The sequence below is a fragment of the Pipistrellus hanaki genome (genome assembly GCF_964339955.1).
Source record: "Pipistrellus hanaki genome assembly, chromosome: 2".
Taxonomy (NCBI): Eukaryota; Metazoa; Chordata; class Mammalia; order Chiroptera; family Vespertilionidae; genus Pipistrellus; species Pipistrellus hanaki.
This window is the reverse complement of record NC_140504.1, coordinates 177762191-177776386: the sequence shown is the minus strand read 5'-3', so window position 1 is coordinate 177776386 and position 14196 is coordinate 177762191. Positions and strand designations below refer to the sequence as shown.

At 53.5% G+C, this 14196-nt stretch overlaps 1 protein-coding gene across 2 annotated transcripts in view; it reads right to left on the bottom strand.

The window, feature by feature from the left end:
* Positions 1-14196, bottom strand: part of GRIK3 (glutamate ionotropic receptor kainate type subunit 3) — a 196355-nt gene that overhangs the window by 34940 nt on the left and 147219 nt on the right. For both annotated transcript variants that reach the window (XM_084872609.1, XM_084872610.1), the window contains exons 8-10: positions 12306-12413; positions 9032-9145; positions 921-1124 (exon numbers count right to left, since the gene is read on the bottom strand). In XM_084872609.1, coding sequence (XP_084728735.1) covers positions 921-1124; positions 9032-9145; positions 12306-12413 — 426 coding nt within the window. The remainder of the gene's footprint in view (positions 1-920; positions 1125-9031; positions 9146-12305; positions 12414-14196) is intronic.

Sequence of the window (14196 nt, the reverse complement as noted above, 5' to 3'; positions counted from 1 at the left end):
GTGAAGAAATTGAGGCTCAGAGATGTTGATGAACTTACCTGGTTGCTCATTTATCAACTGGGAGAGCCAGGACTTGAACCTTGGCCCAGCGGTCCATGGCCTGGGCTCCTAACCACGGTGATATGTGTGCCGAAGGCTGGCTGTGGGCAGGCCCTGCACCTAGTACTTCATGCCCCGTATCAACAATTCTATGAGGAGGGAGGAATTACACCCGTTGATAGAGAAGGAAGCCACTGGAGATGTCCAGTGATATTTCTGTTTACATAGCCAATGAATGAGGAAACGGGATTTGAACCCAGAGCCTCCTTGTGGTATCCCTAGACTGGGTTTTCTTCATCTTCCCCTCAGTGTCCCACAAACCCAATACCCTCCCACCACCTGCTCCCTCTCTCAAAACTCCATCTGTTGCTTCTGCTCCTTGTTCCCCTGGGTCCTCTCCCATCTCAGACTGAGTATGAATCTGCCTCCTTGGTACCCCCCAGCTGAGTCTTGCTCATACCTTCATCCCAGTCCTTGGCTCCCTGGACCACCCATCTGCCCACTGGACCCAAAGTCACTCAGGACAGTTTAGGATCTATCTCGGTGTCCCAGGGTTTGGTGAGGTGCTTTGTATGCCAGGTCACCCACATGGCTGGGACACCCTTTGGTAGCTCTTAAAGGAACAGAAGGCAGCTCATCAAAGACTCTGGTGGGAATGGCTCTGAGTGGGATGGGCCAGTGCGTGTGTGGTTAGATGGAGGGGAGTATCTGGGAGTTGGGAGAATGAACAAGACAGGCCAGAGAGAGCTCCGCACTCCTCCCTCCCCATAGCCGGTGACGCCATCTCTCCTGCCCCCAGTGCCCTCATCTGCCAGATGCCCCACCCTGATGTGCAAACAGGACTTGGTCAAGCCTTCCAGGGGGTCCTCAGCCCCACTTACATGGTCAATGAGCTCCTTGATCATGCCATTCCACTGGCCCTTGTCGTCCTGCGCCCCGTACTTGCCGTCCTCCACCAGCCGGATCTCATAGGAGAAGCCCAGGATGTGGGCCAGTTCCTTGAGCAGGTCGATGCAGTAGCCCTCGAACCGGTCATTCCCAAACAGGGTCCTGTCAGACTTCCGGAACATGACGAAGGGCTCCTCCTGCAGGGCAGATAGGAGAGGCGCTGAGGAAGGCTGAAGGGGTTGGGGGAGGCTGGCTGGGGCTGGGGAGCTTGGGCTGAAACCTCTGCTCCTGTGTTTTAAAAAAAATCCTCTGGGCAGCTTAGAGGGAGGCCTGCTAAGTCAGGGAGGAAGAGCACATTTTCTGAGAGCCAACGTTGTGCCTTCTAGATGGCCACCTACGGGTATCCCAGCAAGACATGGGGGCTCAGGTCGTATTTACTGATTAAGTGTCCAATAGTTGCAGAGCTGATAAGGAGTGGACCAGGTATTTGAACTCTAAACCATCTGGTTGTGGGTCAAACGCTCTGCCTGCTGCACCCTCAATGCAAGTCAGTGGTTCTGAGTGTGGTCCCCAGACCAGCAGCATCACCATCACCTGGGAGCTTCTCAGAAGTACACATCCTCAGGCCCCACCCAGATCATTGAACCAGACGCTCGGTGGGGCTGGCGGTCTGAGCTGTAAGAAGCCCTCCGGGGGATTCTGATGCTGGCTCAAATGTGCGCACACTCTGTCATCAGGTATCTTCCCAGCTCCCACTTAAAAGATTAGATCTACATGCTCGCTGATACCACTCTCTTCCCAAGGATCTCCGTCCCCAGAGTCAGGATCTGCCAGGTGCGTGACTCCTGATAACCGCGATAGCGTGCATTTGTTTGTTGATGTGCGGGGCTCTCGTAAATCAGCAAATGAGACAGTGTCTGTGGAGCGCCTAGGATGGGGCCCAGCAGAGCAGGAGGCTCAAAAGGCAGTAGCTGATATTGCCTCTTTTAACCTTGATTTCCACCTTCTAGGGGTAGGTACTCATAATCCCATTTTACAGTGCAGAAAGTGAATTCATTAGGATGAGTGACAGATGAGCTCAGCCATCCTCTAGTGAGGACCTAAACTCAGGTTGGTGCAAACAGAGCTCTTAGCCACCTCATCGTGTCAGAGGCCCTGAGTCCCAAGGTGTCTCTCCCTGGAGGGCAGGGGTCCTCGGAAGGTAGCTATGGGGCCAGAGCACAGGTGACAGCTGTCCCATGTCAGGCTCCCTCCCTCCCTGGTGATGGGGAGTCAGTGAAGGGCTTAGAGCAGGGCATGGCTCTGGTTTCTCCTTTACAAATAACCCCCTGGCATCCCTGCCAAGTATAACAGGGAGAAGAGGCAGGGGAAATAGTGAAAAGTAGCTGTTGACCTTGTACAGTTGGAGACAGAGTGAGGAACTGTGGGATCTGACGTGTTCGAACCCAGGACCATACAGTGTCCCAGAGTTCAGGTCTTTCATGCAAGTTTATGTTTGCGCTGGTCCCACCCACCCAGCTTCACTTACACATCTCCATCCAGAGTCCGTGGTGAGTGAGCTGAATGCTTAGCAAACTCATTTCTTGGCCTTCCTGCTATACATACACCAAGCACTAATTTCAAGTCTTTCTCGCAGGCTGTTTGATTTAAGCCTCACAAACTTGCAAAGTAGATGACATTATCCTCATTTGACAGATAAGGAAACTGAGGCTCAGAGAAGGTCAATAAGTTGCCCAGGAGTTGAACTGCAGTCTGATGGAATTCCATTCCAATCTTTCAGCTTCTTTTTGGGCCTTAACCTTCTCCAAAGCCACCTCGGCACCCCCAAATGTCAGAATGCCCCAAACCTTCAGCTGAGGGGTGATATTCCTCACTAGCCCACTAGCTGAAAGAAGGCACATGTATTGAAAAATCTTATGAACACAAGCCCACAAGAAGGGCACACACCTGATTATGCAGATATCTCATCATTCTCTCAGCTGGTATGGCCATTCCTCTGACATGTGGGCCTCTGGAGTGGGGTCAGCAATGAAAGGCTCAGGCAAAGACTCTCAATGGAGGTCCTTGGGTGCAGAAACTCACCAGCAACCTCTTGCCAGGCTCCCGCCATTACAGGTGGGCTTGATCCTCTGGCCCTGGGTCCCTGGCCACACTGCCTTTCAAAATCCCACCCCACGACTGATTTACTCTAGATTCAACAGTCCTTTGGGATGCTTCAGAGAAAGAGCTGGGGAGTGTCTGAGTCCCCAAGAGGTTCTTGTCTCTCCAGGGATTCTGAGAAAACTACTTCTCAGTCTAACTGGGTGGAAAGCTGGATCCTTTGGCGAAGGTCCACGCTCAACCTCAGTGCTGCCTGTCCCCACCCTCCAACCAAGTAGGCAGATCACAAGGTCAGAGAACAAAATCCAGGGGTGGCGGAGAAGGTGCAGGTAGGGAGAAGGCGCTGGGGCCACCTGGAGGAAAGGCGACTTTGGCTAGTACACAGGTCACCTTTTGTGCTAATTAGTCTCGGGGAAGGTGCTGCCTGGAACCTTGGCATGGGGGTGGGACCGGTTTCAGGCCCAACTTATCCTTCTGGTCAGACGCTCTTGTGCAGTGAACAAACTGGCCCTCGTACTTGGTGGCCCTATTATTGGCCACAGAAAATAACTGGAGAGAAAGTGCCATTTTCCCCAGGGGATTACCAACCGCACTAGGTTCCCAGGCAATGTGCACCTCCTTCTGTAAAGTGGGGATAATAGTAGAACCTATTTTATAGGGTTGTAATGAATTTAAGGAATCAAACTATGAAAAGCACGTAGGACAGTACCTGGCAAATGGAAGCTGCCATTATTATCATTATTATTACTAGAGGCCCCACGCACGAAGATCTGTGCAAGAATTGGCCTTCCTTCCCCTGTCTGTGGGCACCACTTTTCTCCTATCTGGAGCCGCCTTCCGCCTCTTGCCTTGTCATGTCAATTTGCATATTTCCTCCTTATTGGCTGTGGGCGCCTCCATCTTTGTCACGGAGTTATGGTTCATTTGCATATTCTGTCTTTATTAGCTAGGCTTATTGTTAATATAATTATTATCTTCTTTCAGTGTCCTGGGTGGCCTGTTACCACAGTGACCTTTCTAGCCTAGAGACCATGCCCAATGTCACCGAAGGTTAAAAATCATAGCTGGCAGCGGAAATCCATTTTGGGAAAGGCCCCAAGGTAGCTCACTTCCTGACCCTCTTTCCATGCCTGCCCCTCCCAGGCCTATCCTCTAAAATTAGCACTTCATTTGTGAAGCCACCACAGCCCCCAATCTATACATCTCCATATAAATACGCTGCCTTCGGAGCAGCTGTAAAATGCCATTAATTTTGGGAAGTGCTTTGCGGATGGCATACATATTTAACAGCCAAAGCCCAGAGCATTAAAATGGTGCTCGCCTTGGTAATGTGTCTCTAGACCTCAACATTTCCTAGGGGGTAATTCTGAACTCTGCCAACTACTTATTCATGGACTATTTCACAATTTATTACTGGAAATGTCCAGACAGCCAATTCACAAGCTCTCTCTGCTGCTAATCGATTGCTCGGTGAAGGTGCCCTCAATTTCATAACTTCACGCTCTCCCATTGCTCTGGGAGCACGGCTAAAGGAGCAGGGGTAATATTTCTCTTCAACAAGTCACAGGAAACAGAGGTCCAGAAAAATAACCTTTCTGACTTTTCGTTGCCAGGGCTCTTAGTCTAGTTTCTCTCCGATCACTTATACCGACGAGAGCCGGGCCCTGTGCTGAGCTTCTCCTGGTGACAGGACCTGTGGAGTTAGAAGGGGGGGCCTTTGGGGGAAGGATCTAGGGGTTAACTGCCCAACAGCTGTGTTCCCACTCTCCTTTCTGACTTAGGTGTTATTCACACACGTACACACAATATCCACACAGAATGTGCACACATTATATAATGTCATTGGCACAAACACACCACATTCTCGAATATCCTGTTTGCCTAGCCCTACTTGGACAAAGAGGCCAAGGACCCTAGATCCAAGGCTTTGGCTCTGCCAGTTAAAACCAGGACCGAGTAACGGGGTGTACTGCCCTCGCCGTGCCGAGGAGTGGGGGAGAGGGGGAGAGGGGGCTGGAATAGTCTCTGGCCTAGGATGGTTCTCCCAGCCCATATCCCGGCCTTCCTTCTCTCCTCTCTCTCCAGCTGCTGGATACCACGGTCCGCCTGCCTGGCCGCTGAGTCTATGTGGGTCACGATGTGCACACGGCACACATACACCCGTATCCAGACACCCATGCATACGGTCCCATACCCACTCACGTGCTGATGTGCATACTGACACTGCTGCTCACTTCAGCAGCCAAAAGAACACTGAACCTTCAAAAGCAGGGCCCTAGGAATGAGTTGGGTGTGTTTTCGCAGCATGTGAACTGAGGTTTGGGTGGATGAATTTTTTATGAATTCATGGAAGAGCCGAACCAGGACAGAGGCAGAAGCCAGGCAGGGAGCAGGCGGGAGGGCAGGCTTCCAGGCTCCTGCAGCAGCTGCTTTGGCCTCAGGAATGAGCAAGGCTGCCTGCAGCAAGGAGGGGCCAGAGAGGATGGGGCCCGGGCTCTGCCCATCTGTGTCCAGGCTAAGGCGTCCCTAGCAACTAACCCTGGGCTCTCATTAGGGAGAGGGTAGCACACACAGAGATGCTGCCTTCAGCCACATAAAGATTCTAGAGGTCTCAGGGCCAGCCCTATTCATGAGGGGCGAACAGTCAGATCTTCCTGTACTCTTGCTTTCACCTGCCTGTCACTCAAAGCACTGTTGCCCTGGCAACACACTTCCAGAAGGACCGGGGCCCAATGCTCTCAGCGGGTGATGCTGGCCCTGTTTTCAGGCTGCCAAAGCACAGGGCTGGGTTTTCAGCCAGAGCAGTTCGGGCTGGGCCTCTGCCCACAACTGGCACAGTTGCCCCCAAAAAGCTCAAGCCTGGGGCACCCCGGGCTCAGGGACATGCGAACCACACTAGACTTTCCACTCTCTGGACCGTCTGGACCAGCTCTAGGTCTTCAGACTAGTCCTTGTGTGAGAGTGGGCATCTCAGTCTCTTGGAAGACTTTGAGGAAGGACATATGGGTCAGCAGCCATGTGAGAGGTCAAGGCCACGGGGCCAGGACTAGGGAATAATCGTGATGTCAGGGCTGGGAGCTCAGACGTTGGCCAAGGCAGGGATGAGATGGTGGCTGGGACCTGGAGTTTTACCTATAGGTAGGAGATTAGAGCTGTGAGGGCCTCGCCTTCAGGGGCCAGTCAGGAAATAACTGGATAAGAGGCATCCACACGTAAACAATAGAGAGTGGTGGGATCTGTGGAGAGCCAGGGAATGCCCACCTGGCCGGGAAGGCATTCAAGTGCAAGTTCAAAGTTTAGGATGCACCCTGTGCTAGAGATAACCTCTGCAACCATGGTCAGGGGTCAGTCTGCAACCAGGCTCAGGGACAGAAGCAGAGGTTTTCTCTAGTACCGTCATTCTGCATACTGTATGAAGCTTGTGCTTCCTGGGGACTGGATTTGCACTAATAATAATATGAATTAAGAACAACGGCAGCTATCAGCACGCACTCTGCTGTCTGTACTTATTAATCGTTATTCCTCTCAATCTAGGAAGCAGGTACAATCATTACCACCTCTCTTGTTCAGTTGGGAAACTGAGGCACAGGATGGTTAAATGATTTTCCAGGTCACAGAGCTCGTGAACAGTCAAGCCAGGACTCAAACCCACAGTTCTGGGCTCTTCATCACCATCACACAGTCTTGGTCCCGTCCTGCTCACACCGCCTGTCCCAAAGGGCTGGGGGCTCATGTATGCCTGGTTAGAGGCAGAGGGACGGATGGAGCTGTGTCCAGGCTGTGGGCCAAGAGGGGCTTCTCTCCTTCCTGTCCCTGGGAGCCTGGGAGCCAGCAGATGCTGCAGGCGGGAGGGGCCTCTGGTGAGCAGCTGAGTACAAGGAGGTCCGCAGCTTTGCAAGAAGCTTCGAGTACTGACCAAGAAACTTCGGGAAGAACGGGGATATCTGCTGGATTTTGTCTCTGCTAGGAAAGAAATATCCCTCGTGGCCTTGCCGAAGCGACTTCTGCCCTTGAAACCAGGCTGCTGCCATTTTAATAAGAGAACCCTGTGTCTTTCAAGGTGGATTTTGCATCATTTTGGTGTATTATCTGCAGACCGCTGGAATATTGTTTTGAGGCTGAGTCATCTCGGCTCATTTATCACCTCTCCTAATTTCTCAAAGCAATACTAGTTTTACCCTTTTTAATCTCGTCGTGTGAAAAGCGCCTTATTTATTGATAGCTCACGTTCCATGTGGCTCTGCTTTTAATCTTTTACCACCTTCTTATTATTTCATTTTTACCCTTTTATATTTTAGCTTTGTCACACTTTTATCCTTTTGCTTCCTGACATTTGGGTTTTACATTTCTTACCATGTCTAGCTGCAGTGTTAATTATTTATTTTCCCTTTTCATCTTTCTTGATAGCGTTCCTTTTCATTTTTCTCTACTACTTTCCTTTTAACCTTTTTTTATTTTTGTTCTCTTTCCAATCTCATTTTATTTTTTATATGTTTATCCACATCAGTATTCCTTTAATTGATCATCCATCTTCACTCTAATCCTTTTGCTCTTTTTCATCTTTTAGAGCTTTGTGTTTTTTGTTTGTTTTTGTGTTTTGTTTTGTTTTACAAAATTTCCCCTGTTCCTGATGAGACCTTTGGACTTACTGGCTTTAAGTCTAATTTTTATATATTTTTTTAGTTAACAAAAAGTCGATCAGTAAAGGCAGGCAGGCAGGAAATACAGTTGTCAGGAGAAGATGCCAGTGGGGCCTCCATCCTAATTGGCGGGAGTAGTGTCTCCCCAGTCCTCTCGTTCTGGCTCAGGGGCCTATCCAGAACCCCTGTTTGGTCCCCATCACCTTTAATGTGGATCCTCTCAGTCATAACCCTGGACACCGGGGCTGAGACCCACAGGCTGCAATTGCTCCCTAGAAGCTGGTGGTGCCCCTGGTGTCTGCTGCTCACTGGGCCTCCTGGGAGGATGGAGATTACATCTCTTCCTGCTCCGTGGTGCCACCACCCAGCTGCCAATCACATTGCAGGCGAATCCCACCAGGGGGAGGACATAGCAGCGCCCAGTGGGGCCTAGCTGCCTCCGGTGGGAGGTGGGTGTGGCCAGCCTGCACGAGCCCTGTGGAAGGACCAGCATGGGATGCAGCCTTTCTTTATCTGTGCACTCTAAATAGAGTTTCTTTTATTGGTTTGTTTTATAGAGAATGATCTTACCAGTGGCCCTTGTAAACATTTGGCTTTACTATAAAGAGAAACTGACCAGGGAGAGAATTGTCCTCAAAGGCTCTTTGGTCAGAAGCCATCATGCTATGTCCGGCTGCCTCCCTGCACCATGGCCCAGCGTGGGCCCCAGAGCAGTTCTGCATCTCCGAGGGGGTGGGTCCTGAGCCTCTGTTCTCACTGGAGGTTGCGCTCCAGAGTCCAGAGACACAGCAGATTCCCAAAGCCACTCCTTGGGTTGAAATGATCAGAAGAAGGTGGCACTGTTCAGTCTGGGAATGGAGGGAGGATGGCAGGCAGAGTGACTGTTGCCAAGAGCAATAGGACAGGGGAGACCAGCAGGAGGGTCTTTGCTCAGAGGACTGAGGTGGAAGAGGTAGACCCGAGTCCTGGTTCAGACATCAGGTCAACTTCCTTTCTTCCACTGCATCTACTCAGACTCCGGGGCTCAGGGAGTGGGTGGGTGAGATGTAAACACACAGTCCTCTGCAGGACTGGCCACCAGGTCTCAGGTGGGCTTGAGGGCCGAGTGCTCTGGCTCTGGGAGGAGGCCTCTGGCCTGTGGCCCTAAGCAGGGCTGCTGTGTCCCAACCATCCGCAGAGGGTTGTTTTGAGTGACCCTGGATATGTCCACTTTCCAGTTCCCTCTCCCACCCCCCAGCCTCCCAGCGGCTTCATAGGAGATACTGGGTTGATGCTGGGTGGGGCAATGGAGGGTTCCCTCCAGCCCCGATGGCCAGCCCTCCCCCGGGCCAGACAGTCCCTCCTGCAGGGCTGCAGGCTCTTACCAGCACTGTGGTGACGACGAGTGACCGATTGGTCAGAGAGTCGGTGACGTTAGGGCCTCGGCCTTTGGGGACCTCTGTGATGTTGAGCCCCTCGGCAGGACTCCATACCCCAACCTGGATGGACAGACAGACAGACAGAAAACAGAGTACTGAGTCCTCAGTTTCTGTTCCCACATCAACAGTCCCATCGCCTCGATCCCATTCTTCACGGCCATGGCCACCATGCTTGAAACTAACCTTTCTGACTGCCTACTGCCTCCCTCATCCCAGGAGAAGACCCCTAAGCGGGTGTGTGTCCTGAATTCTGCCACATCCCCTTTTGGTGGCAAACCCTGCCCAGCTGAAGGGGGCGATACAGAGGGAGAGGTGAACACAGAGGGAACCAGTGGAAACCATCCTGGGTGGAGCAGATGCTATGAGGAAGCCAGGGTCCTGAGTCAGGGTCAAGGTCAGGTACTCCCCTGGGACAGTTACTCTGAGTCTGGTGGGCCTCCCACCTCCCTGGGAAGACCCAGGCATCCAACTGCTCGCTCACTGGATCTCAGCTCCAGCAGCAGCTCCAAAGCCCAGGACAGGACCTGGAGCGAGGGGCGGAGATATTCATAGCATCTATGGGATGGGTGAAGGGACAAGGACATGGGTCACACACAGAATGGCAGGCTGGGCAGGAGACTGGTCTTGGTAGCTGTCGGGGGATGGCAGAACAGAGTGAGTGACCCTCCCTGGGGGCCTTAGATGCTGCAGGGATTTGCGGTTTTATTTCCAACATTGGCAGATACCCTGGGAGAGGCGGCTTAATCTCTGTCCACACAGCGCCCTTGTTGCTATCAGGTCTGAGCCGGAGGGAGGCAAGGGAAGATCAAGTTTATAAATCATTCTAAAGCCCGGGGCCGCCTAAAGGTCCTTTTGGATCCAACTGTGCCCTGCCCTGCCCCAACCTCAGCTCTTCTCTCTCAAGGACGATTTCGGGCACATCTACCCTGTCCTTGGCCCAGCTGGGGGCTCCTCAGAAACTTAATCAATTAAACAGAGAAGCTGAGTGCAAACATCCCATTAAGAGAACTGCGCCAGGAAGATAGCAGCGAGATGCGTAATTATGCTCGGGTAATTCTGCCTTAATCCTCCCAAAGCCACTGGCTGGAGCTGGCTGGATCAGCTGTGACCCAGCTTAGCAAACAGAAGTGACGGGATGGGAGGCAGAGAGGCTGTGTTGGGGGCTCAGTGCCCTCTCCACGCAGGATCTCTATCTTCGCAGACCCCCCCCTTCACCCCCAAGGACCAGAGGAGAGGAGACAAGGAGACAGCCTGAAAGATGCTCTTCCCTCATGGGGCCCAAGCTCAGCATGAGGGGCCCGAGCAGCACTCCTGGGTGCGGGGCTGCTCAGCAAACATCTGTCCAGGGACCAAGTGAACAGCAGGAATCTTTGCCCTAGGGAGCATCTATTGAGCTCCAACTGCATGTCTTGCCAGACACCAGGTGCCATGGGGATGTGAGATAGTGAGGACTGGGGTTGGAGGGGGCGGGGGGGGAGAGAGCGTGGACCCAGCCTGCAGAGGCTCTCTGCCCAGAACCTGAGACCAGTGCCTCCACCTCAGTCCAGGTGCAGCAGCAGAGTTTTTCTTCAGTGTAAGCTGTGGCCAACTTGTGCCAGTTGCAGGCAGAAGGAGGCTGTGGTGGGCTCAGTGGGAAAGAGTGTTCTGATGAGCAGTTACCGGTGCCAGCCACAGGCACAGGAGCGAGAAGTGGGGTATGCATGCCATCCTTCGACTTTCAGGCCATCCTCAGAGCTGAGAGAGCAAAGATGAGATGGCTACCTGAATGGACACTGTATTGTAATAGGGCTGCCCCAGGAGGAAGAGAGCGCCCCAGCATGGCGGAGTTTAGATAGAAGTGGGAAGACTGGGGAATGGGAACTCACATGCTGTGTATGATCCACTGGCCTCGAACATGTGAGGAGCAGAGGCCACAGCCCGTCCTTAGGGACCGATGCTACATTCGGCACGAGAGTGTTACGCAGTGGTGATGACATTTCCCTGGCCACCTCTCCCCAGTACGGTGACCCCATGTATGTGTGGGAAACTGGAGTGAATGGAGTAAACCTTGGCCACAAGGTACAACCCAGGAGTCAGAGGCCACTCCCACCACCAGGACAGGACGGTGGATGGGAGGGGTTAAAGCCAGAGGTGCAGGAGGGAGGGGGTGTGACTGGACCCTGGGAGTGCTGTTGGGGACAGTGGAGAGGAAGGCTGGGGCATTTCGAGAACCTTAGAGGCTGGGAGAGGAGCGGAGCTTACTGACTCAGGACTGGGGAGCTATGGGCAGGTTCAGAGCAGGGCAGAGCTGTGTGTTGGGAAGCTTCACCTGTGTGTACACTCAAATAGCTGGCGGGCTTGGAGGGAGGTGGAAAGAAAGCCAGGTGGGAGTGTCCAAATAATCTGAGGACGCGGCCTGACCCAGGGCGGGCAGGGAGATGAGGAATCAGGGACTCCTGCAGGCCCACAGCACCAGAGCTGGCCTGCACTTCCAGGCCTCTGCTCCCGCGTTTTACACACCCCACCCCGGGGTTGGAGGGGTCCCTGGTAGCCCCAGTGGGATGAGAGTGTGGCTGAGCTCCCGGAGCTCACACAGCAGCTACCTAGCCCCAGGTCCAGGGGCTAATGTTAAATCCCACTTCTCAGCCCAGCAGCCGATGTCAGAATGTGCTGAAGACTCCCAGGACCAGAACTGGCCCCTTTACACACATTTCTATGACAATCAGAGGAGTCCCCAGGCCCCAGTGGACCTGCTTCTCTTGTCCAAACTCCCTGGAATCATCCAGGCCTCAAAAACCTAGGGCAGCTCAGAAACCACACGCTTCAACCTCTCTGCAAGAGGAAGAGGCACCTCCAGTGTCCCAGACAAGCAACTGCTTTGCTCAATTTTTGCTTAAATGCCTCCAGTGACAGTGAGCTCACTACGCACCTGTGGTCCTTAGAAACTTTCCCGTACCCAAGGATATGTCTGTCCCTCTGCCCCATACAGGCCTGCAGAGACTTGGAGACAGTCTGTCTGCCCCACGAGCCTTCTATCCCTTTTCTAGGTTAGACATCCCGAAGGCCCTTGCTCAGATGGTTTGGGTACCTGCCGTGGCCAGGCCACTGGGCTCTGCATCCCTCGTGTGACCAAGGCTTCGCATCCTCTGAAGGGCCAAGGTACAGGCCACACCGGGCCCTGTTGAACCCTAAAGCGGCAGCCATGATGGGCCTCATCCCTCCCGCTCTGGCACCCACGCACCTTCTCTAGGCCGTCCTCCTTCAGACTGACGATGTCCAGATCGAAATCGGTTCGCAAGCCACTGGTTTTGTTGAAAACAATCCGTCCAGTTAATCCTTCCCATTGAGCCTGCCGGAGAGGAGAGGGCAGAGCGGCAATTCCTCGGGCTCATAAATCATCATTCGGTACAACTGTACAATGCTTCATTTTAATTACTCCTTGCACTGATACTGTTCCCCCAAGACCATGATTAATTAATAATCACCTCCATCATTGCTCGGTCCGTGGTGCGAGCCAGCGATTTCCATAAATTCTATTATGCTCTTTAGCCGGCTTTACATTTGCACCTTCCCGTGTACAACATCGATCGCAGGCACACTCAAATGAGCCCCCGCCTCGCAGCCACAAGGAGGGGAAGCCCGCGTCAGATCCCCGGCGAGGGGCAGGGGGGCAGGCGGGCGGGGCAGGCGAGGGGGAGGCAGAAAGGCCCAGGGGGCCACATTGGCTGGGAGACCGGATGTGTGGCATGGGCTCCAGAGAGCCAGGGAGGCAGAGGAGATCACTCCTGCCACCCCAGCCATGTGGCATCAGAAGGGTAGACTCAAACACCATTAGCGGTGTGACCTGGGGCGTTTCACTGCACTCTCGGCCTCAGTTTCTTCATCTATAAAATGGAACCAACAACAGTAGCCATCTCACCAAAACGCGGTGAGGGTGAAATGAGGTGGGTCCCCCCATAAAATATGTGGAACGGTGCCCGGTACCGCCTGAGCCCTGAATGAAATGATGGCTTTTTGTGAGCATCATTCACACACAGAGACAGACAGTGATTCAGACAGGTTTGGGACCCGGGCTGAGCAGAGCTCCATCTTCTAGATCAGAGGTGGACAAACTGCCTGCCCGAGGCCTGTTTTTTGAGAACAGGTTCTGATCTCACAGCCGCGCACATGTGTTCACCTATACGTGTAGTCTTTGGCTGCTTTTTTGCTACGCCTTCAGAGCTGGATAGCTGCTACAGAGACTGTCTGGCCTGCAAAGCCTAAAATATTTACTATCTGGCCCTTGGCAGGCAACGTTTGCCTGTGGCCCCGAGAGTTAGCTCCGCGCGGCACTCCGCACGCACTGTGCACACCACGTGACCTCCACGGCAATCCTGGTGGGGATGAGCCTGTCTGACAGGTGAGGAAGCAGCCCCAGAGGGGCCCCACGCTCACAGGGTGGAGAAGAGGGTGAGCCAAACTGGAGGCGGGGTCCCAGGGCCCCACCCCCCAGGCGGAGCGGTTTCCTCCGCTCCCTCCTCCTGGGGTTAGGGTGCAGCAGGCACACAGACAAAAGCTGGGACGTGTGGCTTTCTGTGTCTGAGGAAACAACAAACCCACCCGTCCTGGAGTCCCTGGGAACAAAGGTGAGCTGGGGTTTCAGGGAGAGAGGAACGCTGGGACTCACACAGCAGCTGCCTAGCCCAAGGGCCCAGAGCATGGATGGGAGGGGGGTGGTCTGACACTGTGGCCTTGCTTGGCTGCACTGAGCTCATCCTTGCATTCTGGGGTCATGGTCTCTTACAGGTTCTGAGAAAGGCCCCAGCCTCTCCCCAGCTGAATGCCTGCTGCACCCCTGCTAACGTTCACACTTGGACACACAAGCTCATGGGTTCACAGATGCCTATCTGTTGATCCGAAAGGAAAACTCTTGGGCATCCATAAGCCCCGGAGCAGCTCGAAGGCGCTGGAAAGTCACCCTGACAAGCGCCCAGCAGGCAAATGGGTACACTAGCCGGCGCCCTGGGGCTCCCGGAGGCCGTCAAACAAAAGTGGTCAGAACGTGGGCGTTGCATTAGGACTCTACCCTCTCTGAGCTTCAGGCGGGGAAAATTATCATACCTGCTTCACGGGCGTTCAAAGGGTGTGGAAAG